Source organism: Leopardus geoffroyi, chromosome C1 (genome assembly GCF_018350155.1).
Source record: "Leopardus geoffroyi isolate Oge1 chromosome C1, O.geoffroyi_Oge1_pat1.0, whole genome shotgun sequence".
Lineage (NCBI taxonomy): Eukaryota > Metazoa > Chordata > Mammalia > Carnivora > Felidae > Leopardus > Leopardus geoffroyi.
The window spans coordinates 219,236,408-219,259,188 of record NC_059328.1 but is presented as its reverse complement, the minus strand read 5'-3'; the positions used below and the strand labels follow the sequence as shown (position 1 = coordinate 219,259,188).

Here is a 22,781-nt window from a genome sequence, read left to right as displayed (position 1 = left end):
TTAACTTAAAAAATCAGCCTAGCTCACCTTCGAGTTTAATGTAAGAGGGTACATATTGGTGGCTCTGTCTCTGTGAGAAGAATTACATTCGTAAGTGTGGTTGCGATCCAAATAACCCCAGCTGCTGGCCCTGAAGAGCCCTGGGACAGCCGATTAGCTTTGGGGAAGTGACACTGGCTCCTGGGGTGTTTATTCCAAGCAGGGAGGTCCTCTTTGCAGCCCACTTCCTCCTGCAATTAATCGGTGTCGTGCCTGGCCACCCTCCCGTGTGCGTGATCCAGGGGCCTGGGGGAATCACCTGCACGCAGCAACAGTAGCCACACTTCCGGCTGAGTGGCACTGGGGACCGAAGATGAAGGACATGGCCCCGGGGGAGCGGACGGCCTTACCTTTTGTGTGGCTGTGACCACCCCTTCTTTTTTTTTTTTTTTAATTTTTTTTATCATTTATTTATTTTTGAGACAGAGAGAGACAGAGCATCAACGGGGGAGGGGCAGAGAGAGAGGGAGACACAGAATCCGAAACAGGCTCCAGGCTCCGAGCTGTGAGCACAGAGGCGGACGCGGGGCTTGAACTCACGGACCGAGAGGTCATGACCTCAGCCGAAGTCGGACGCCTGACCGACTGAGCCACCCAGGCGCCCCTGTGACCACCCCTTCTTAAGTCACAGATTCCTGGTCAAAAGTCATACTTTCCACCGGGCCAACTGGTCGACCAACTGGAGTAGAGGTCTGAATTGACCACAGTGAACTGTCATTGGATCACTTCATTTATTACAGATATTTACTGTATTACTGTATTATTTACTGTATTACTGAATATTTACTGTATTACTGTCAACTGCTTGATTCCAGCGGTCACCGTCCCTGCCTGGTACAGGAAAGATGCTCAATAACAGGAGGGTCTTGTCTGCGAGATACTGGAAAACCCAAGTCCAGCAGAAGTGGTGAGAAGCGTCCATGGACCCTGGCTCATCTGGGAACCAAAGGGAGTTGAGCCTGGGTGGGTGGCCGCTGAGGACACTGTGTAACACTCTTTGGTCACCAAAGTCTCAGGGCTGCTGAGGAGTCTCAGTTTACCCAACACCGTCTGTGAGAAAGACAAGTGTGCACCTGCCCGGCAGACGTGAGCTCTTTGGGGCAGGACAGGTGCTCTCATTCCTGGGGGCCTGAGAGTTTGGTGGGCTTTTGCACATGTCCCAAGGTTATCCGTTCTCCTTTCTGGAAGTCCAAACTGGCCCCCAAACCGATGTGTCCTTGTTTTCCAAGGAAGAGAAGAAGATGGCTTGGGTTGCTCTGCAGACGTTCCTCGTGCGAATGTATGTTAGTGTCTGTCTCCCGTGAGGATCTCTTGAGTGTTCAGTTCCTGTGAGGCAAATCCGTTTGCCCATCCTGGTGCCCTGTCTCCACCTGCTGTCTGCCAGTGGCCCGTTTTCCCTCTGATTCTGGTTGAATCTGGCCAGTGGGAGGCACCGGCAGGAGTCCGGGAGGCAGGAAAGAGAGTGAGGTCGGGGTATCTGTCCTGCCACTTGGTCCCCACTGGGCCACAAGGGACAATGGTACAGGCTGCGTTCCTTTAGCAAAGGCCCCAGACCCTTGGCACCTCCCTCCCTCCAGCTGGAGGCTGTGGCTGCTCCTTCCCATGTCCCCGGGGGGAGAGGGCAGGTGACAGCTCCCCACTGTTGCTGGACCCCCCCCCCCCCCCGCTGGGAGCCTCTCCAGCCTGCCTACGCCTTGGAAGTAGCCCTTTATGAAAACATCCCCCATTACTCGATTCCAAGAGTCATCTGTTTCCTCCTGTGACCCTGAAGGACACGATTGGCCTGACCCAGGGGCTCCATGTAGGGGCAGCGCAGCTGATCAGATGAGGGGCGGTCTGGCACCAGCGGGCCGAGGGCCGGGCCCTGGAGTGGGATGTGCGCCCCCACCCCAGGTGCCTCCCCGCATCGCCATGAGGTGTGCGGGAGCAGAAGCGGGCCTTATTCTAAGATACCGCCTTTCGACTACCTAATTGTGATTTAAAAAAAAAGAAGTCCATTTGACATGTCGAGTCTTTGTTTTGAGAGTGCGTGGCTGTCTTCAATAACTGTTCAGAAAACATTTCAGAAGATTTTCGTGTGGAGAGACTCAAGGGTGCCAGAACCTTCGTCTTCATTTGCATCCGCTCCGAAGGAGCAGGACCCCCAGCTCTGAGGACACCCGGTCAGCTGGTGGAGCTCTGCCTAAGCCCTGGGAGACACATTCAATCCTCCCACGAGAAGTGGGCATGAGAGACCAGGTCTGGGAGCAAAGTGGACGTGGAGGGACCCAAGGATTCCTTCCTCAGAACCCAGGGATGTCAGAGGCCCCTCTCGTCCCCAGTGGGTTTCAAAGAAGAGGAAACCCAGGGGGCGCCTGGGGGGCTCCGTCGGTGAAGCGTCCAACTTCAGCTCAGGTCACGATCTCATGGTTCATGAGTTCGAGCCCCACGTCGGGCTCCGGGCTGACAGCTCAGAGCCTGAATCCTGTCTCAGATTCTACGTCTGCCTCTCTGCCCCTCCCATACTCGTACTCTGTCTCTCTCTCTCTCAAAAATAAATGAAAAAAAAATTTTTTTTTAATTTAAAAGAAGAGAAAACCCAGGTCCAGAGGGAGGTGGGGGCTCCCCAGACCTCAGACAGTCAGTGCCAGGGCTGGAACCAGGCTGGACCTAGGACCCCCGACTTGTAGTCCTGGGTCCCTTGATGAAGCTTGTGACCAAGGGGGAGGGCCACTGAGCACCCAGTGAGAGTCCTTCAGTGCGATACCTTGTTAAGGACCAGTGGGAAGGAGCAGGGAGGCTTGAACCAGTTCTACGTGGGACCCCGGTCAGACCCAAGGCGCCCTGGGGCAGACCCGAGGCACCCTGAGTCACAGCACAGGCTGGCAGGAGCCCGTTAGGCACTCCCCTCGCTCAGGAGGCCAACTGGGAGCAGGGCACCACTGTGCCCGAGAGGCATCCCCCGGAGTCCCTGCAGGACCCCCACCTTTCTCCTCATGGGTCTTCTGGGAACTCTCAATGTGTCATGGGAGCAAACCACCCCAAGAAATCAGGGGATTCCTGGCCAGAGAGCACCCCTCCTGCTCACCTTCCGGGGAAGCCGTAGCTCACTGTGTCTTCCCTCAGCCCTGACACTGGCAGAGGACCCTCTCTCCCGGGCCCCATGCCCGGCCTCCTCCCTTCTCAGTGCCCCACGGATGCGGAGCCTGAGGCCCAGAGACGGGCAGATGCCGGCTGCGGTCACACAGCTGCGGGCCAGGCGGCGGCAGGCCCACAGACGCCTGGTGTAGACCCCGCCCCGGGATCCTTCGCTCTGTGATGCGGCTTCCAGAAGCCACGGCCGGACACACGGCTGGGGCAGCAGCATTTGGAGAGCACGGGGGCCCTCCCTGTGCTTCCCCAGGCCCCTCGGCTCCTTTGAGGCCTCAGACGCCCCGTGGGCAGGACGGCCGCTTCTCGCCTCCGTGTGGGCGGCCAGAGTCCAAAGCCCTGCCGCTGGTCAGCTCAGAGCCGGGGTGGCGGCTACGGTGTCCTCTGATGTCCCTGGTGGCCCGAGCCCTGGGGGGCCTGGCAGCACCAGCTGAACAGACAGGCAGCACGCGAAGGGGGGCCGTCCCCTGGGCGGGGGGCTCAGCCGCCACCCCCACCCCCACCCCCCATCCGACCCAGAGCTGCTCAGTGCTCCTGGGTGGGGCTGAAGGGCTGGGTCCACTTGGACACGTCCAGGAAGACGGTGGAGGCCCCGTGGTAGAGCCAGAGGCGGGGCAGGGCGCCGTGGTGGGTCCAGGCGTCCCGCCCGCGGTCGTAGACCTCCATCTCCACGTGGTAGTCGCCGTCCACGCCCTGCCAGCGGCCCCCCGTCACGTACAGCGTGTCACCCAGCGGCACCAACGCACCGTTCTCGTGCAGGCTGTGCAGGGACTGCACCTGTGGGTGGGCGGCGGTCAGTGCCCAGCGGGCGGGCAGGCGGGCGGGCGGCGACGGTGGCCAGAGTGCCCTCGGGGTGGGACACGGGGGACACACAGGGAGGACGGCCAGCACCCTGTCCAGGACACCGGCACGCCTGCTACCTGGGACCTCACCCAGGCTCCCTGTAACTCCCCCCCGGGACCCTCAGACTGCCCCGCCTGTGCTCTCTCTCCGGCCCACATCGCCCAGGATGATGTCCCCGGGCCCCTTGGTCACCTAGGCCCAAAGTCACTCATATCTGAAGTCAGGGTGTTAGAGGCGCTGGGAGCTGCCTCCCAGCACGTTCCAGGCCGGGCCTCTGATTCATGGCTGCTCTCTTGGAGGCGACGGGTGGGTGGGGCCCCAGGGGTGCCCTGGACAGGGCTCGTGAGGCCAGAGAGACATGAGGGCCCTTGTGGAGGAGCCCAGGGTGGGCGGGAGGGAAGAGGCCCGTCTGTGGCCTCCACACGAGGACGATGGGCAGCCACCCCGGGCCGGGACAGGGCGAGGCAGAGCCCTTCGTGGCCGGGATGCCCCCAGATCGGTGGCCTGGGCCGTGACCCAGCTGGGAGGCCCCAGAAAGAAAGCGCCTGCCTGGCAGGGCCCACCCTGCACCTGTTTTGCACTGTAATGGGGGCCTCCGGTCAGCTGAGCTCTGACGCCAGGGGACAGCTGCGGGCGGCAGGAGGGCAGGGGCCCTGCTGTCACCCGGCCGGCCCGCCCAGCCCTCCTGGGGTGGCCGCAGGAGGCCGTGCCACCTCCTCAGGCCTCCAGGGATTGAGGACCTCAAGGCAGGTGCGGTGGGCCTAGGGTGTCCCGCTGGGGCTGAGGCCGCCGCCATGGCTCTGGGCACCGCCCCTCCTCTTTCTCCAGAAGGAACACAGAGGAAGGCTGGGGCTTGAGATGCCCAGCAGCTGCTCTCTCCCTGGGCCCCGAGGCAGAAGAGGAGGGGGCAGCAAGGAGGGAAGGGGGGCACCAAGGAGCTGGCTGTTCCCAGCTTACCCGCAGCCGAGGGATCCCCGTCCCTGCACCCCCGTGGGTGGGGGACGCCCTCCCTCCCGGGCCTGGCCCGCACCAGGACAGCCAAGGCCGTCCCTGAAGCACCTCTGGCTGAGCCTGGATTGGCTCCCCGAGAAGAACAGACCACCCTGTGCTGGGGACGGAGCACCCATGGTGACCGGGAGCCCCCGGTCCTGGGCTTTCCTGTCCCGGAATCCGGGCCCCTTACCTCCCTTCACGGTCAGCCCCCCGTGGTGACACCCCCCAGCCCCACCGTCCCCAGGCCCGCTCTCATGGTGTCGAGAGTCTTGGGGGGGTGGGGTGTTGCCCTGGGAGGTGAGGCTGAGGCCCACCTTCTGCCACAGGTTGGCTCCGGGGTCGTACATGTAGACCTTCTTGGTGTTGTCACCGACCAGGTAGAGAGTCCCCTGCAGTGCGGCGCAGCGGGGCGAGGACAGGTACTTGGGGAGGAAGGGCGAGGCGATCACGCTCCACAAGTCTGCGGGGACACGGCACCAGGCCCACCTTCACCAGGGCGGCTGCTCCCCGGGTCCCGGAGACCTCCTGCGGGGCGTGGACCCCGCTGCCCTCTCCTCCCGGAGCCCCACGCTCCCTCTGGGGGCGGGGCTCCGCAGAGTTTTGTCCTCAGGTCCGCAGGAGGGGCTCGAGGGCTTTCAGAGGCCTTGGCCTGGCTGCCGCCGCCACCCCCCACCGTCCTGCCTGGGCCCCGGGGCCTCTGCCTCTTTCCCACCCGGTCGGCCGAGTCTGGGGGTCCCACCTGACCCTGGGATCCTCCTCACACCCACCCTACAAAATGGGTCCTATTATCATCTCCACCACCCAGAGGACAGAACGGAGGGTGAGAGCCAGGGTCAGGAAGGCCACCGAGCCAGAGGGAGCCCAGCTGGGGCCCAAACCCTGGCACGGAGTCCAGAGCCCAAGCAGGCGCCCACCAGGACTTGTGGGTCCGGGCCACCGCTCCTGGCCCGTGAGGCTAGCTCCGGGCAGACGCAGCGGCCGGGCAGCATCCAGGGCCTGGAGATGGGCTCCCCACCACCTAGCCCCCCGCCCCCATGCCTCACGGCTGGCACGGGGCTGTGGCTCCGTGCGGGCTACCCACCCCCTCGGTTCCCTGCACCCCCCCCAGGGCCCCCGCCTTCCTCCGCTGTCACAGCCACCCCTTGGTGGGGCTGTGACCGTTTGTTAGAGGCCTCTGGCTGCCTGCTCCCTGCGCCCCTGACCCCGCCGTCTCCGGGGTCCCCGCCCTCTGGCTCGCCGAGATGGGACTGTGGCCTGCAGGGGGGCCTGTGGCTGCCCGCCTCTGTCCCCTGCCACTCGCCCCACCCCCCACCCCCCAGCCACGCGAGGAGTGTCCCTGCGTGGCCGGGCGCCTGGGTCCCGTGCCCCCTACCTGTGACAGGGTTGTAACACTGCAGGGCCAGGGCGTTATATTTGCAGGCGCTGGAGCCCACCAGATACAGCCTGCCCTGGCAGCCGGCCGCGGAGAAGTTGCTGACGTACTTGAGGGCCGGGCTGATGGGCGTCCAGGTGTCTGTGTAGGGGTCGTAGCTCTCCACCTCCACCACGTCCAGAGTGGTCCCTGTCGGGCCGGGAGGGGGTCAGGGCCGCAAGGGGCGAGGGCCAAGGGAAAGTTCCCGGAAATGCAGGCCTGGGGGCTTCTCGGAGGCGGCGGGGAGCATCCCGGGAGGGGAAGGGCTTGGCCTCGTGAGGCGGGTGACTTAGCCCATTTCACAGAGAGGGAACCGAGGCTCCGAGGGGCGAGGGCACTTGCCCCGGGCCATACCGTCAAGTGGCGTGGGCACCTGGTTCCGGGGACCCTCGACTCCAGACTGCACGGGGCGGGGGGTGGGTGGGGGCCGAGGCCACTCCTATTTGCCCCCGCCTGCCCCGGGCTCAGGAACTGTGTGGGCCCTCTGCTCTGGGGCCTGGCTGCTGGGCCAGGACAGGCGGGGCACTTAGGAGGGGCACTTAGGAGGGGCCTCAGGACCGCTTTGTCACCTACAGAGGCCTTGGGACACTCTTGCTCTCGGCCACAGTCTTTGTCTTTTCCAATATTTATCTAACTGTAAGGGTCCCTGGGGTGACTCCTTGTCACAGCTCTGGAGGGTAGGAGGGACGAGGCGGGCCTCAGTGCTCAGGCTGGGGGCGTGGTGGAAATAAGGTGACAGCCAAGGCGGGGGGACCACTATGGGTCTCGTCACCCCAGGGACTTTGGAGCAGGAGGTGGCCCCGGGGAGGACAGAGAGGGAGGCCTTACCGCCGATGGCATAGATCTCCCCGTTGAGCGCCACACTGGCGTGGTTCGTGCGGGCCTTCAGCATGGGTGTCACTGACTTCCAGGCTGCCTCCTTCAGAGGGAAGCACCAGGCCTGGGTGGTTGACCAGGTGTCTGTCTTGGTGCCCCGGGAGCCACCTGCAGGAGAGAGTTCTTAAGGGGTCAGGCGCCCGCCAACCTGGGGTCCCCAGGCCAGTGGGTGCTGGCTACCAAGGGTCCGGTGTCCTCCCCACACGGGGCCTGGGCGCGGGGCGGGACGGGGGGTGGCGCAGTCCAGCTGTGTGACTTGGACGGATTGCTCCAGGCCCCGTAAGTAGGGGAGACGAGATCAGTGGTTTCAGACCTTCAGCCGTGAAAGCTGTTTCCCCAACCAAATTAAAATAGATTTTTTTTAGTGTTTATTTATTTTTGAGAGACAGAGAGACAGAGCCTGAACGGGGGAGGGGCAGAGAGAGAGGGAGACAGAATCCAAAGCAGGCTCCAGGCTCTGAGCTGTCAACACGGGGCTCGAACCCACGAACCGCAAGACCGTGACCTGAGCCGAAGTCGGGCGCTTCGCCGACTGAGCCATCTAGGCGCCCCTCCCCAACCAACTTTTAGACGGCCCCCAACTTCTAAGACGGACAAGAACAGAGCGACCCTCCTGCCCATCACACAGCTCCTTCCTAGCAAAGCCTCCCTGGGTCTCCGTCCGGCAGAACACAGAACGGTTCTTCGCACCCACGGCCTGTGGATTTCCAATCTCTTCGTGTTCACGTCACGGAGTGTCTGCGGGAGTCTTGACCGGACGGCCGAGGGCCCCGCGGGGGGAGGGGAGGGCTGGTTCTCACTGGCGTCACCCCCACCAGCAACACCTGCCGGGAGCCGCGCCTGCCCACCTGTGACGTAGACGGTGTTGTTGAGTGCCGTCAGGGAGAAGCCCCACTTGTGGTAGTCGGGGAAGTCTGGGAGCGCCATCCACTTCTCTGGAGGAAGAGAGACAGGCAGGGGGGTCGGGCGGCCGAGCTCGCTGCCTGCCGGGGCCCCCCTCGCCCCTCAGTGGGTGCGGGGACGTTCCCTCACGGGCGGGAGGAGCAAGGGGCGGGGGGCGACACCCCGGGCTCCCACGTGCCCCTGCCAGGCCTGGCTCTCGGCGGCCCCCTCCTCCCCACCCCGCCCCCTGGAGCCCGCCCGGCACCCGGACTGGACACAGGACTGCGGGAGGCGGCTCAGGCTCCAGAAGCTGGGTCTCGCCCTGAGCCTGCAGGCGGCCTCACTGGCCCCAAATGGACAATTTGGCCCCTGGGTTGGGTCCCTCCTCAGTCAGATGGGGTGACGGGTCAAAGCGCCCAATCTCCGGTCACTAGGGGGTCTCTACACAAGGGTGTAGGGGATCGGACTCGGGCCTTACAGCAGGCAGTGTGAGTCCAAACCCTAGCTCTTGTGCACGGGCTGTGTGGCCTCGGGGGACCCACAGCCTCCGTCTCCTCCTCGGTAGCCTAGGGGTGATTCCCACCTCCCGGGGACTATCTCTGACCACGTCTATCTGTCACAGGGCACACGTGGTACCTGTTAGGATTACCGTCACCATGACTGAGGGACAGAGTAACTGCACCCACGTTGGACCCACCTTCAAGGAGCTACAGGAGGTAAACTGAGGCAAGAGATGAGAAAATGCTTTGGAAAGATAAAAATGAGATAGTGTCGGAATGTGCAAACGGACACATTGTGGGTGCTTGTGGAAGGCTCTGAGGGAGACCCAGGCCTCGGCGACGTCCCCTGGGAAGACACGCAGAATTCTGGGCCTTGCCGGGCACCTGCCCTCTGGGCAGGGACTGCGTGTCCCCCTGACTCATGTGTGTGTCACCCTGGGGTGGGGACTCTGCCCAGCAGTCACCAGGCCTCTGCCTGCCAGCGTGCCCCCCGCCGTCCTCCCTTGGCGTTGGAGGGACAGCTGCCCCCGGGCGGAGCCAGCAAAGCTCATCTCCTGACGTCAGCCCCCAAATCCCCTCTCGTCAGCCCCTGACCTGGGCCAGCCGGCCTCACACTGCCTCCAGCCTGCCAGCTACTGATGGCCGTCGGTGGCTGGCGACTGGCCCAGCGGCCCCAGGACACCAGCCAACCCTCGTCGGAGCTCTTGGAAGAGCTTCCCAGGGCCAACGTGGCCCCTACAGAGACCCCGCCGGTGATGGGGCCCTGGGCAGGAGGGGCCAGGTCCCTGCCCACTGGGTCCGCTGCCCAACCACGTGAGGAGCCCATTTCACAGATGAAGTGAGGTGACCCACCCTAAGGCTGGAATTAGAACCTGTGTGAGCTGCCCCCGCCCCTGGGCTCTCACCCTCCAGACCACCTGCACCCCGGCCGCCCGCCCTCCCCCTGGGGCTGGGGTTCCATTGGGCGCGCAGGCCAGGGGCCATCCTCCCACGCGGCAGAAGCTTCTACCTTGGGCTCCGGGGCCCAAAAGACCAAAGCTGGGGGCTGGGGCCGGAGGGTTAGGGGGCCCCGGTGTCCCCACTGTCAGCCTCCCCTGCCCCCACCACGGCCTCTAGACTCTCCTGCAGCCCCCCACCCCCCGGCCCGCGAGGCCCTGGCACAGCAGGAGGCGGACTCGGCGGGCCCCTGTGCACCTCGCTCCCTCCACCTGCAAGGTGGACACGAGTGGCTGACGTCGGCCGCAGGGACAGCGTGAGGGGTACTCACTGGCCTTGGTGTTGTAGAAGGCGAAGTTCCTGCCGTGAGGGGTGGCTTCCTCGGCCCCCTCCTCATCCTCCAGTGCCCGCCCGCCCACAACCACCAGAACCTCCTGCAGCTTCTGCGGGAGGCCCGGCAGCGCCTGTGGGGCCGGGAAGGCTGGGTTAGAGAAGCAGGTGACCGTATTCCCCGTGCCAGGGGCCCCCAGGTGCTTTCGGGCCTCAGTGGCCTCTTCGGAGGCAGGACTTTGGTGGGGCAGCCGTGTCAGGGCACCTGTGTGGGGTGATGTGCGTTTCAGTGCGTGCGTGTGTGTGTGTGTGTGTGTGCGTGCGTGCGCGAACACATGTGCACACGCACGTGGTTGCCACGGCCCCAGGGCTGAAGGCAAGCGCTCAGGACTGGGAGAGATGCGGGCCAGACCTGGGAGCCGCTCCTTTCCGGAAGTCCCCGTGTGCCTTCCAGAGGCGTCCCTGCACCCATCTTTGCAACCAACCCCGACCCTGTCCCCAGACCCTCCCCTGGGCGGGCGTGCCGCGTGCCGAACCGGGTTGACCCTGGCCCGGCGGGAGACACTGGAATGGCTCCACCCTGGTTGGTAAGAAGCCACTGCCCGGAGCTCCCGGGCCCCCGCGGCCCTCCTGCCTCTCGGGCCCCTTCTACAGAAGGCCCAGACTGCCCACTGCCAGCAGCTACAAGGCGACCGCCTGGTGGGGCGGGGCCCCGGGCCGGCCCGCTGTGCCCCGGGGGTGCCCGAGGGCAGCACCCCACACCCTGACCCTGGCCTGAGCCGCATCTTTGTCCCCAGACTTGGCTCCCGAGGAGTCCTCCAGAGCTGGGCCCCGAGCAGGCTGCCAGCCGCAGACGGGCTCATCGGCTCTCTGTCGCAGTCCTACCCTGGTCTGAAGCTTTGTCAGGAACTGCCCCGCCTGCCACGCTCACTGCCTGGACGCCACGAAGGCTCGAGAGCTTTCTAAGGGGCAGGAGGGGGCCTGCTGCTGTGCCCAAGCTGTGCGGTCTTCCCGGCTTGTTTTCCCTCCTCCCCAACTCCTATCCCTCCTCTAAGGCCCAGCTAAGACGCTGCCTCCTCCGGAGAGCCCTCCCTGACCGGCCACCCCTCCCAGGATGCCACCGGCCTAGCTTTGGCCTTCCCCATGCTGCCTCAGGTCCCTTTCCAGGCTTGTCGCAAGCCGTGGGTGCCGACCGGGGTTGTGGAAGATCACAAGACCTGGGTTCCCCTTCCCCTCACGTCCGGGGGCGGGGGGGGGGCACACAGGGGCACGGGGCACCCAACAGAGGCGCGCTCACAGGTAACCAGCCCAAGGCAGGCAGAGTTGCGAGGTTCAGGGCGCCTGTCCCCAGCGTCCCCTCCCAGGCGGGGTCTCCGGGGCTCCCCTCCTTGCCCCTTACTCGCCTCGTCGTGACCCCGCGACAGGGCCACCCGACACTCCTCCGAGCCCCGGATCAGCGGCTCCGTGGCCAGCAGGCGCTGCACGCGCGGCCCGGGCACGGCGTCCAGGCGCACCAGGCTGAGCAGCTCGGGCAGGTGGCCGGCCCGGGCCTGGGGGTCGTGACGCGCCCAGCGCAGCAGGGCCTCCAGCCGGCTCTGGTCCGGCTGCACCTGCAGCAGCTCGCCGGCCAGGCAGGTGGCCAGCCGGTCCCGGGGCAGCTGCAGGAACTCGTCCTCCCGGGCCACGGCCTCGAAGTTCTCCCGCAGGAAGGCCCGGGCCTTGGCGGCCACGCCCGGCAGCCCCTGCTGCTCCCCAAACTCGCAGATGCCCAGGCAGTTGGTGGCGTCCAGCTGGTGCTGGAGGTAGCGGCCGCAGACCTTCTGCACGGCCGGGAAGTGCAGGCGGGCGGCCGCGCGCGTCAGCGCCTCCACGTTGCCCTGCGTCACGGTCAGCCGGCCCGTGTACACGAAGTCCACCAGCTGCCCCACCGCGGCGGGCTCCACGTCCCGCAGCTCCACTCGCGCCGAGAAACTCTCGGCGAAGTTGCCCGCGAACATGGCGTGGAAGTAGGGGCTGCTCAGCGCCAGGAGGGCGCGGTGGCAGGGCAGCTCCCGGCCACCCACCAGCAGCGTGAGGTCGGCCAGCTCGGGCTGGGAGCGCAGCCGCTGCAGGCCGTCCAGCATGTCCTGGGCGTGCGAGGGCACGCAGAAGTCCAGGTCGTCCACGTTCCGCACCATGGCTGCCAGCGTCGCCCGCTCACGGGGAAGAAGGGCCGGGCCCCCCACCCCACCCCCGAGACCCTGGGGAGAGAAGAGGGCGGGGTCAGCCGGGGCAGGGCGCGGTCCGTCCGCCTGACCGCCCACCCGACTGGCCGGCCGGCCGACCGTCAGCCCTTTGTGTCTTCCACAAACACGGAGCGTCAGCGGTGTGCCGAGCGCCTGGCCCGGCGTCGCGCCTGATCCAGCCCCGTAGCCCTGCGAGGCAGGGCTCTGTGTTAGTCCCATTCTGCAGCGAGAAGGTGGAGGCTCAGAGAGGGCCCGAGACCTAACCCTGGCCAGGCAATCAGGGCGGGACGAGCCCAGCAAGAGAGCCACGCCCTGACCCCTCCACAGCTCTGGGCTGCACGGAACGGACGCCTCCCCCCCACCCCCGGAGCATGGGGACGGGATCCCTGTGGCCCCCCCACGTCCAAGCGGCTTCCTCTCCTCCCAAATCGGACATCGCTGGGATGGTGATGAGAGTACTCGAGAGCTCCCCTGCCCCACCGATCCTCACTGTCCGTAGGTAAGTGGAGTCTCGGCCTGCCGTGACCTTGCTGGGCGACCTTGGTCCCTGTTCTCTGGAGTGAAGATCCAGAGTCTGGGGGGGAGAGGGACTCTGTGTGCACCCTGACACAATGCTCCCCATGGCCAGGCCGCACGACAACCCTGTGAGGTCCGTGCTATCAGGATCCGGGTAGAGGTGGGGAGACGCAAGTCACTTGCCCCAGGTCACACAGCTAGGAGTGGGGGAGTCAGGCTCAGCCCATGCGCCGAACCCCCAGGTTACAGGTCCTGGGGTGTAGGTTGGTAAAGACAAACACGACTGAAGGGAACATTCCAGAGAGCGATGTCGAATCGGTGTTTATATCATCTGATTCGGCAAATCCACTTCTGGGCTTATTTAATTATGTGCGTATATTCATTTATGTACCTCTGACATTTTACCCCGAGAAAGCTGCCCCAAATCTTGCCCAGCACTACCTACAGCCAAAATTAGTGGCACCCCTGGGAAATGGTCTGTCCACCAGGGGGCGCCTTCCAGAGCCATAAATGGAAGGAGACCGACCAGACGTCTCTGTGGACCAAATGTTTGCTTCGATGTGTGATCAAAATAACGAACCCCGGGAAAGAGAAGTATGAGCTGTGGGTGCCAAAGGGCGGGGGCCCTACCGAGCTCTGGTGCTGTGGCCGTGGCCGTGGCAATGGTGGGAGCCCAATGCCCTTCCCCTCCCCACACCAGTGCCCCAACAGAGCAGGGCAGTGCCCGAGAAGCCCACCTAGGGGACCAGGCTGGGCTCAAGCCTGGACAGGACAGGTCAGGGGCCCCGCCCAGCACCCGTCCTGCCTGACCCCCTTCCAGGGAGGCTCTCCAGCCCAGTGAGGACAGGCGATGAGCCCGCAGCCACTGTCCCCAGGCCTCACATTCCCATCATTACTGTGTCCCCTGTGGCCAGCTGCTACCGCCGCAGGGGCCACCTTCTCGTGGGGCTTTCGTTGGGTCTGCTGACGCCTGTGACCCTGTGGTCTCAGTACACACGGGTGGGAGCTTCTGGAGAGTCTCAGAGCCTCAGCCTGGTGCCCGTCCAGGCCAGGAGTGAGGAGGGCTGAGCGGACAGGACAGCAAAGGGCCTCAAGCCAGTTGTGGCCAGTGACTAGACACGGGGGTCCTGGCTGCCGTTGGAGGGTGTGACCCGGCCTCCCTGTTGCCCACCTCTCCGGCCAGGACACGGAGGGGAGTGTGACAGCTGAGACTTCACCACAACCCAAGGGGCCCAGCTTGACCAGGTTGGGGGGTCTCTCTCCGACCCTGTGATCTCTGCACCGAGCAGACTCTGTCACCATAGCCCACCCTCCCCTGCTGCTTCCTCCTGTACCTCCCACCTCCTGTTCCCGGGGTGCCCACCCTCCAGGGCCCCTTGGATCGTACCTCTCAGTCGGCCCCCGGACCTCTAAGAACTCAGGACGGAGAATAGGACTTCCCAGCCAGCGACAGGCACGGAGGGCCTGCTGGGCTGGGCTGGGCTGGGCTGGGCACCACGTGGGGACAGACAGAGGGGTATTTTTAGCTGCTGTCTGCACTGGGAGGGGGAGGGGAGGGCGGGAGAGGCCGGTGGGGGGGAGAGATCGCGCTCCTCCCAGGCCGTCTGCTCTGAAAGCCCACACTGGCCACGTAAGGAAGGCTGAGGTCCCCCGGGCCCCGGAGGCCAGGACACGTAGCAGGGACAGTGGAGCCTGTGTGAGGGACTCAGGGGCACATGGGGGCCCCAGCTCAGGGCCTGGGTGGCAGGAGGGCCTGGGAGGCAGGAGGGCCTGGGAGATACTGGCTTCTCCAATGGTCATTGACAGGCACCCCAGTGGCCTTTGTCCACCTCCCAGTGGGGGACAGTAAATATCACGCAGGCTCGTGAGCAAAGGCTTTCAGAACTCGGGGTCCAGGGTGGTGGTAGGGAAGTCTTTGGTGGTTAAAGTGGTGCCCGGAGAGGTAAGGAGGCATCCCTGAGTGCTCCGCCAGGCTGGTGACAGGGACGCTGGATCCAGAGGCTCCAGGTCATATCACGGCTTTGGCCTTGGGGCAGCCCCGGTGTCATCATGAGTTGTGAGAGCCAAAGATGGCTAAGAAATGGGGTCATCTAAAAATACAGCGGCGGCTTGCAGCCTCCCATGAAGCTCTGTTCACGATGGTCCCCGGGGAATCCCTCAAGTCTGCTTCTCCGCTGGGCCCGGGACCTGGGCCACTGAGGCGGGGTCTCTGGACATCTCTCATGCCAGTGGTCAAAGCAGAACTTCCCAGCCAAGGACCCGCAGGTGCAGGGAGAGCAGCCCGCGGCCTGGGGTGGCCAGGTGAGGGTCCACCTGTCACCCCTCCTTCCTTCAGCCACCATTGTGCAGTGTGCGGGACGTGCAGGGTCAGGGGAGGGCCAAGTTCGCCAGAGGCCTCCTGCTACCTCCCTGGGACTGGCTTGCTGCTGTTACAGGGCAGAGAGGCCCAGGTGGCTCCTGGTGGGACAGCCCTCGCTCCTGGCAAAGTCGGGCAACTTCTCAAGGGTATCAGGGGATCGTGACAGCTTGATTCCTGGATGGATGACACCTGTGCTGCCAGCACAGCTGCTGGCCCTGCCACCTGCTGGGGAGAAGGTTGTGAGCTGGGGACCCCAGTCCCTGCTCTCACGATGCATGCAGTCTAGTTGAGAACTCAGTGGTTACACATTACTGCCATGATTGACTAGCTGATCACCAGTCCGCAAGGCGCTCCCTACTCTGCTCACTCCTGCTTCCTGATTCCATGCTTCCCTCCCCAGCCCAGCCCTGCTCAGCCCAGCCCAGCCCAGCCCAGCCCAGTCCAGCCCACCCCAGCTCCACCTGGCTCTGCTCCTGCTTCAGATAGTCCCAGGATTTCCCCCCAGCCTTCAGCGTCAGCCTCAAGTGGTTGCAGGGGGAAGGCGGGTACTCATGGATGTCTCTGGCTCTCACCTATCCAGGACCACCCTGGGGAGGCCACTGGACGGGGAACAGAGGGGTCAGTCTGCCCTCGTGCTTGCAGCCAGAACACGGAGGGTTAACGTGCACCCAACCGAGCTGGAGGAAATGAGGACAGGGTATTCCGATGACAGGCCCCTGTCACAGGGAGCTGCCTCCCCTTGGGCACAGCACTGTGCTGTGCCAAGAACGGAGGCCTTACAGGGACTCGCGGAGAGGAGACTCAGCACCTCACATGACAGGTCGGTTTGGGAAACCCGATACCAGGAGCTCAAAACAGATCTTTATCAACAGATTGCTCCTGAGTGGTGCAGTTCTTAAAAATATGCTGCTTGTTTCTTTTTATGATGATAAAAATAACACATGTTCATTGCAGAACGTTTGGAAAACACAGAAAAATGTGAAGCAGCAAAGGACCGTCCCCATTAACACACGGGAATCTTCCCTTCCAGCCTTACACTTGTTGACGGCAGAATGGCCCCACGTGTGTGTGTGTGTGTGTGTGTGCGTGTGTGTGTGTGTGTCCTGTTTTATCATTTTATGTTACATCTCAAGTATTTCCGATGTGGTCAGTCTTTGGCAAGAGGATCTTCAAATTTCACCATACTGTGGATATATCACACTTCAAGAATTTGAAGTGACCTCTCGTCACTTCTATTACTGGACGTTCGGGCTGTGTCATCTTGGACTGTGGTAACCAATATGGTGCCACCTCTGTCTGTTTCCCCGGGACAGATTCAGAGTGTGAGATCACCAAGTTAACACATGTGATCATCTTTCCAGCTCGATGCACCTACCAGAGAGTGGTCTGGGGTGGGCGGCTGAGGCACTGTCTCCGGCAGGAGGTAACACCGTCCCATACACTTGGCCCAGCACCGTCAGGCAGTGAAAGCCATCCCAGTGCACCTGACCCGCCCACGCCTCTTTGGGTGTCTATTTTTCCATCTGGGATTTATTTTGGGAATGGGATGCCATAAGGTCATGCTCCCCTCTCCCCCAAGTAGTTTACCAACACTCTCAGGACTGTTACTGACGATGCCTTCTTTCCCCCACGGATGTGCTGTGGCGTCTTTATCTTAGGGCAATGTTTTCCGTGTGCAGAATCTCAGCTTTCTCCGTTGTGGTCTGTTGATCTGAGCGAAGCGTATCTTGGGGTTAGAACCACCTGGTTGGTGGACTTGGGCTCTATAATATGATGTCTTCATATCTGAAATGTAAGCCTCTCCATCACCCTTCCCCGTAAATCTTCTTGTGTATTGTTGTTAGTTACCTGTGGCTGCATAACAAATGGCCCTAAAACCTGGTGTCTTAAGACAACAAACATGCCTCCCATGCAGCCTCATGGCCCTGGGGCACTTGAGCAGGTGCCTCTGCCTCAGGACCTGTCCTCAGCTGGCACCCAGGGGTCAGCCAGATTGCAGTCATCTGAAGGCTGGACTGGGGCGGGAGGCCTCACTTCCTGCCTGCACGGGCCTCTGTTACCTGCACGGCCGCAGGCTTTCCCCAGAGAGAAGGGAGCGACGAAGATGGGAGTCTTCATTACCCAGCCGGAAGCGAGAGCGGTCCTTTCCGCCCTGTTCTGCAGCCCAATCCGGGAGGGATACACAGGATGTGCTATCAGGACGGGGGGCCCTGGAGGCCCTCTTGGAGGCTGGCCTCCACAGCTGCATTTGTTCACTGTTCCTTTCATATGAACTTCAGAGTCATTTAGAGGGAGGAGGAGGAGGAGTGGGGGAAGGAGGGGAAGGCGGGGGAGGAGGAGGGGGGAGAAGGAGGAGGGGGCGGGGGAAGGAGGAGAGGGGGAGAGAAAGGGGGAGGAGGGGGAAGAAAGAAGAGGAAAGGGAGGAAGAGAGGGAGGGGGAAGGAGGAGGAGGGGAGGAGGAGAGCGGGGAGAGCCGGGCTCCGCATCCAACCTGAACGTGTTGGTGGCAAGGGCGGCATCTCTAACACAATCACTCTAGTCCTGAGAAAGGTGACGTTCCCTCCTCACCTTTGGCACACGTTTTTCTTCGTATCTGTCCCGCACACATTGACGGGGCCGGGATGGGGTTTCCTTTCCCCGGTGTTTTGCCAGCTCACTGGGAAGCTTCTGGGCTTGGCACTGGTCTGCTCACCTCACTGAAGTCTGCAGCTCCGCACGCCTGTATCTGGGCAATGGGGGTTTCGCCAGCTGGTCGACTGGCTTACAGGCACCGAACAGGCTTGGAGCTGACAGTGTGGCCTTCCTGGGGTCAGCCCGACTCCGCAGGGATCACCTGCTCCCCACAGGGGAACTGCTGGTGGGCTGGGGGGTTTCCAGGCCGCTGAGCATCAGAATCGCCTGGAACGTCTTAAGGACAAAAACGGCTTTCCCAGCACCGGACCCAGAATTCCTGGGGCTGCTCCCGGGACACTGGGCTTCTGTACAGCCCGTAGGAAGCAGAGTCTGCAGAAGGGCATCTGGGGAGTCGCCCCTGAGAGCCCAGCACAGGCGCCTGCGCCCTCTCCTTCCTCCCAGGCCTCAGAGCTGGGTCCCAGCCACCACCTCACCCCGCTTGGGGCAGTTCCACCGGGACCCCAGGTCTTCCTGGAACCCAGGATGGTTGTGGGGCGCCCCCTACTGGCCTTGGCCCAACCCCACCCCTGGGACACTGAGGTCCCAAGGCCCTGGAGGGACTTGCCCAAGGCTACAGGGAGTGAGCAGGGACCCCCCAAGTCAGGTGGCCCCTTGCGCAGTGCTGTCCTGAGCACCCGGGGCCAGCACCCCCCGAGGCCAGGTCTGTGCGCACCGCGCACCCCCTCCCGGCCCCCTCCGTTGCCAGGCCCTCAAAACAACAGGGTCGTGCAGGCGGCACGAGAGGAGGAGGGAGACATCAGAGTGTCGGCCGCCTTCGGCCGCCAGGGCTCCCCAGCCCCACCCTCAGAGCCGCACCCCTGCCGGGTCTGGACGGCAGTGCCTTGGGGACCAGCCGTCATATAGCTCCGGTGGTCACACTCGGGGACCAGGAGCCTGGAGTTGGCGCCCTGCTCATTAGAACCTGCTCCACCGCAGGACAGAGACGCCTCCCACGTGGGACTCAGGGCACCCTCTCCATGACCCCCGGAGAGGGCAGGTCAGCACCACAGCCCATCTTACAGATGAGGACGTGGAGGCTCTGTGGGGCTGAGGACGTTGGCTCTCGTGTCTGGTGGAGCTGGGGACAGGGGGCTCGGTGCCCACCCAGTGCCAGGACTCTCTCAGGGCACAGGCGGCTGTCCCCTCGCTGTGGGCCCGGGAGACAAAAAGCACAGTGAAGGCCGGCCGGGAACGGGGGTCTTTATTCGCGAACTCACGTGTGGGCCGGGTCCCCGGGAGGGCACAGAGCCTGAGCCAGCGGCTCCTCCCCCTCCCCCCTCCCCTGGGCGTCCGGCTGTGTGTTCCATCCAGCAGTGAGCCTGCCACCCACCAGGCTCCGCAGGCAGGCGAGGACCCTGCAGGGGACCTCTGTCCCAGGAGGTGTGACTGCAGGAGGCGGTTCCCAGAGGAAGGTTCCGGAACCCCCCCCCCCCCCCACACACACACACACACACTGCCTGCTGGGGCAGGCACAACTGTCCTGTGCTCCTCCCTCCAAGCTCCCTTCGCTCTGGGCCAGCCCGCCTCGGGCCCGTGGCCTGGGTGCGAGCCACCCTCCGGGGGCCAAATCACATCCGCGGCCAGCCATTCGGGGCTTGTCCCTAGAGCACCTGGTGCCATGTTCGCTCAACACCCTGCAGCACCTGGGCTGTCGTCTGAGGGAGGAGGGTGCGGGTGACACGGGGCGGGGGGGGGGGGGGGCCACACAGGAAGTGGCTGTGCCTCGGAACCTCCCATCTGTATGTTCTCTGATCTAACAGCGCACATCTGAGGGTGGGGTGCCAGCCTCCTGTGCCCAGGGTCCCCTTCAGACACTGGTTCTCTGCGAAAAATTCCTCATGTCCCTGCTCCCCCAAGCCTGCAGGGGGGGCCCTGCCGCTGCCTTGGGCCGTGTGGCCAGGGCGGCTAGTCGGCCGGAGGAGAGGACAGGAGGCCCAAGGGAGGCTTCCTTTAGGGGCCTGGGTCCTCTGGAGTGCCCCGGGGGGAGCAGGGCACAGCAGCAGAACACGAGTCTGTCAGTGGGGCTGTACTGACCGGCGTGGGCCTTGTCTCTGACCCAGAGAATTCCGGAAGGCCTGATGGGAAAGCCGCTGGCCCATCAAATCCCGTTCTCTCCAACCCCCAGCTCTGTCATCTCACGGACGGAGACAGAGGCCTGGGGAGGTGAAAAGGCATGGCCCAAGGTTGGCAGGAGGCAGAGAAAGGCTGTGGAGGTGGCCGGAGCCAGCGGTGCTGGAGATGCGGAGGGGCGTGACAGCAGGCGACTCGGCCATGGAAGGAGAGCCCGCGGGGAAACCCGGGCCAGCATCCCAGGGGCCCGGAGGACACCAGGGCAGACGGCCTGGGGCTGGAGGGCAAGGCCTCTAAACTCAGGGCCGGCTGGGAGGCAGAGAGGGCTCCTCGGTCCCTGGTGAGGATTCTGAAACTGAAACTGAAACTGAGTCGCATAGCAGGGGTGGAACCCGGCAGGGGTGGGACTGGACCGTGGCCATCGGCACACGGAGTGAGTGTCGTGTCCAGTGTCGGCCAGCCCGGCCTCGGGGCCCACCCGGCCACCAGGTGGGGGGCAAAGGAACGAGCAGGGAGAGCCAGAACCCCTTCCCACACCCCACTCCCAGAGGCAGGCTGCCGGCCCGTCTCACTCTCCAAAGCTGAACATCTCGGCTTCTTTCTCCTTCCAGAAGGCGAAACTGCGGTCGATGTAGCCACAGATGTCCTCGCTGTTGAAGCTGCCCCGCTGGCAGCCGGACCCCGGCCTCTGCGCCGGGGGCTCGGCGCTGCTGCTGGGGGCGGCGGCGGGGGGCAGGGGCCCCAGGGGCGTCAGCCCCGACTTGCGGCCGGGCTCCGCGTCCCAGGCGGGACCTCGGCTGGAGCCGAAGAAGCGGGCTTTGATGTCCTCGAAGCCGTCGGTCCAGGCGCGGCGGCCGGCGGCCACCTCGTCGGTCACGGCCTTGTGGAAGGCGCGCACCGCGTCCCAGCCGTGGGCGCCCAGGTGCTCGAAGACCTCGAAACACAGCAGGTGGCGCATCTTGCGCTCCTCGGCCGGCAGCTCGCACTCCAGGAGCCGGAAGTAGCCCAGCATGAAGAGGTCCAGCGTGAGGCCGCCGTAGGGCACGGGCGCCCCGTCCACGTAGGGCAGGAACTGCTCGGGGGACAGCGGCCCACGGGGCCGCCGGCTCAGCCGCCGCAGCTGCCGGGCTGGCACGTGTGCCATGATGGCCTTCCAGTTGCCCAGCAGGTGGGCGATGACGTGGCGCTGCTGCCACAGGTGGCCGAGCCGGGGACCCTCGCCGGGCGGTGGGGGCGGCAGCCCAGGGCCCCCCGTCGCCTCCCGAGCGGGCAGCGGCGCGGCGCGGCGGGCCTCCAGGGTCCTGCAGGCCGCGGCCTTGAGGGCCGGCGCGTAGGCCGACTTCTTCCAGTGGCTCAGGAAGAGCATCACGATGCGCTCCTTGCGCAGGCTGGCCAGGTGGGCGCCGGGCGCGGCCCCCGCCTCCGACGGGGCCTCCTCGCAGCCGATGCCCGAGTCGCTGGCCTCCTCTGCGTCCCCCGGCGCGGGCGCCCCTCCCGCGGGGCTGCTGTGGGGCTGCGGGGCTGCGGGCCCGCAGCCTCCCGGGCACCGCCCGGGCGGGGCCCCCGGCTCCCAGGGGCCCGGGTTTGGGGCGCAGGACGGGCCCGGAGCGGACTCGAAGTTGCCGCGCAGTGATCGCACGGACACTCCGCACTGCTGGATCTCGCGCTGCGCCTCGCTTCTCGGGGGGCCGGCGGGGGCCTCCGCGTGGGTCTCCCGCGGGGGCCTCCCCTCGCCCTGCACCAGCCCGTTCATGCCCTTCAGCAGCAGGGACATGCTGCGCACCAGCCGGGCGACGTGGCTGCACCAGAAGGGCAGGGGCTGCTCGCCGCGCTCCGCCTCCGAGGCCCCCGAGGGGCCCTTGGGCTCCGCCGCGGGGGCGGGAGCCTCCTCACCCTCGGGGCCGGGCGCCCGGGGCAGGAAGCGGCTGTGGACGGTGATGCTGACCAGGGGCGCGGGCAGCAAGGCCTGCAGCTCGGCCGCCAGGCGGCCCAGCTCGCTCTCATACTCCTGGCAGCGGCGGCGCAGCTGCAGGTCGGCGATCTGCTTCTCCAGGTAGACCAGGTCGTCCTCCGTCAGCAGCTCCCCAAAGGGGCCCAGGATGGCCTGGTGCGTCTGCGAGTACCGCCAGGCCGCCTGCTCCGCGGGGCCCTCGCTCCCGCTGTCGCCCTGGAGGCGGGGAGGCCGGGTCAGCAGCGCCCCAAGCCGAGCCGAGCCCGCAGAGGGCACGTTGCCCCCGAGGGTGGGCTGGCCCCCGGTGCTGCCACGGACCCCGACCCAGCCCCTCAACTCCAGCTGGCCCTCGGCCGGACTTAGAGAATAAACCGGGAGGCTGGCCGGCCTCAGTCCGGAGTCTGAGGCTCCGGGCAGCCGCTCTGCCCTTTGGGTGCCCCCTCTTTGCCCTCAGAACGGGGTACCTCTGCTCTGCTCTGCCGCGCCCACATCCTAATCTCATCTCCTCAGCGTTTAATCCAAAGGCTCTCTCTCCTCAGACCCCTCCCCGCCCCTCCCGCCAAGCTCCGGAACCTTCTGCGGTTGGGTGGCTGCTTCTGGCTCTCTGCTCTGGGCTCCCCTGCTGGCTGCCCTCCCCTACCCCCGGCGCTCAAGGCCTGTGGGACAGGGACCCCGAGCTGGCCCCCTCTGGGCTCTGTGCCAGCCCGATTACAGCTCAGGACCCCTGGGGGAGGAGCCCCATTTCACACGTGAGGGGCCTGAACCACCACCTGCTTTTGCCCAGACGCCTGGGGCTGTCTGGTCCCGGGCAGTGCTCTGCACGACTAAGTTCTGATTGCCGGGCCCAGCGGGCCCAGAGCACGGAGCAGAGCCTGCGCCGGACGAAGCAGACAAAACCGGATCCCTCCAGGGTTAAGACTGGAGCTACTGCGCACACGACAGCTAGGGGGAGCCCGCTACTCTGCTCAGATTCCCAAAGGCTCCCCAAAGGCCTGACACTGAGCAGTCCTGTAACGTCCGCCTGCCAGTTCCCTCTCTGACCTCACCT

General features: G+C 64.8%; 2 protein-coding genes and 1 long non-coding RNA gene across 3 annotated transcripts in view; all 3 read right to left on the bottom strand.

Moving 5' to 3' along the window:
* Positions 1–756: 756 nt before the first annotated feature.
* On the bottom strand, positions 757–2,476 carry LOC123599705. Its single transcript, XR_006713268.1, has 2 exons — positions 827–2,476; positions 757–786 (listed from the first exon to the last, which is right to left on the bottom strand). It is a non-coding gene; the product is annotated as an uncharacterized LOC123599705 (long non-coding RNA).
* A 97-nt stretch (positions 2,477–2,573) lies between these two features.
* Positions 2,574–14,162, bottom strand: KLHL30 (kelch like family member 30). Its single transcript, XM_045481931.1, has 8 exons — positions 14,068–14,162; positions 11,343–12,179; positions 9,941–10,073; positions 8,140–8,226; positions 7,244–7,399; positions 6,377–6,565; positions 5,319–5,464; positions 2,574–3,945 (listed from the first exon to the last, which is right to left on the bottom strand). Exons 2-8 carry the CDS (start codon positions 12,114–12,116, stop codon positions 3,694–3,696), a joined length of 1,737 nt encoding a protein of 578 aa, XP_045337887.1. The 5' UTR covers positions 12,117–12,179; positions 14,068–14,162; the 3' UTR covers positions 2,574–3,693.
* Positions 14,163–18,887: 4,725 nt separating this feature from the next.
* ESPNL (espin like) overlaps positions 18,888–22,781 on the bottom strand; it is a 29,179-nt gene continuing 25,285 nt past the window's right edge. The window contains exon 9 of the mRNA XM_045481929.1: positions 18,888–21,949. Within this exon, the coding sequence (XP_045337885.1) occupies positions 20,351–21,949 (1,599 nt within the window). The 3' untranslated portion in view covers positions 18,888–20,350. The remainder of the gene's footprint in view (positions 21,950–22,781) is intronic.

What these genes read in the sequence shown, in the direction of transcription:
- KLHL30 (XM_045481931.1), bottom strand. Translation starts at nt 12,116, where the DNA reads ATGGTGCGGAACGTGGACGACCTGGACTTCTGCGTGCCCTCGCACGCC. An exon ending in TGTCGCGGGGTCACGACGAG is followed by an intron (nt 10,074 to 11,342) that starts GCGAGTAAGGGG and finishes CCGGCCCCACAG; the next exon opens with GCGCTGCCGGGCCTCCCGCA. An exon ending in GAGCCAACCTGTGGCAGAAG is followed by an intron (nt 3,946 to 5,318) that starts GTGGGCCTCAGC and finishes GCCCACCCACAG; the next exon opens with GTGCAGTCCCTGCACAGCCT.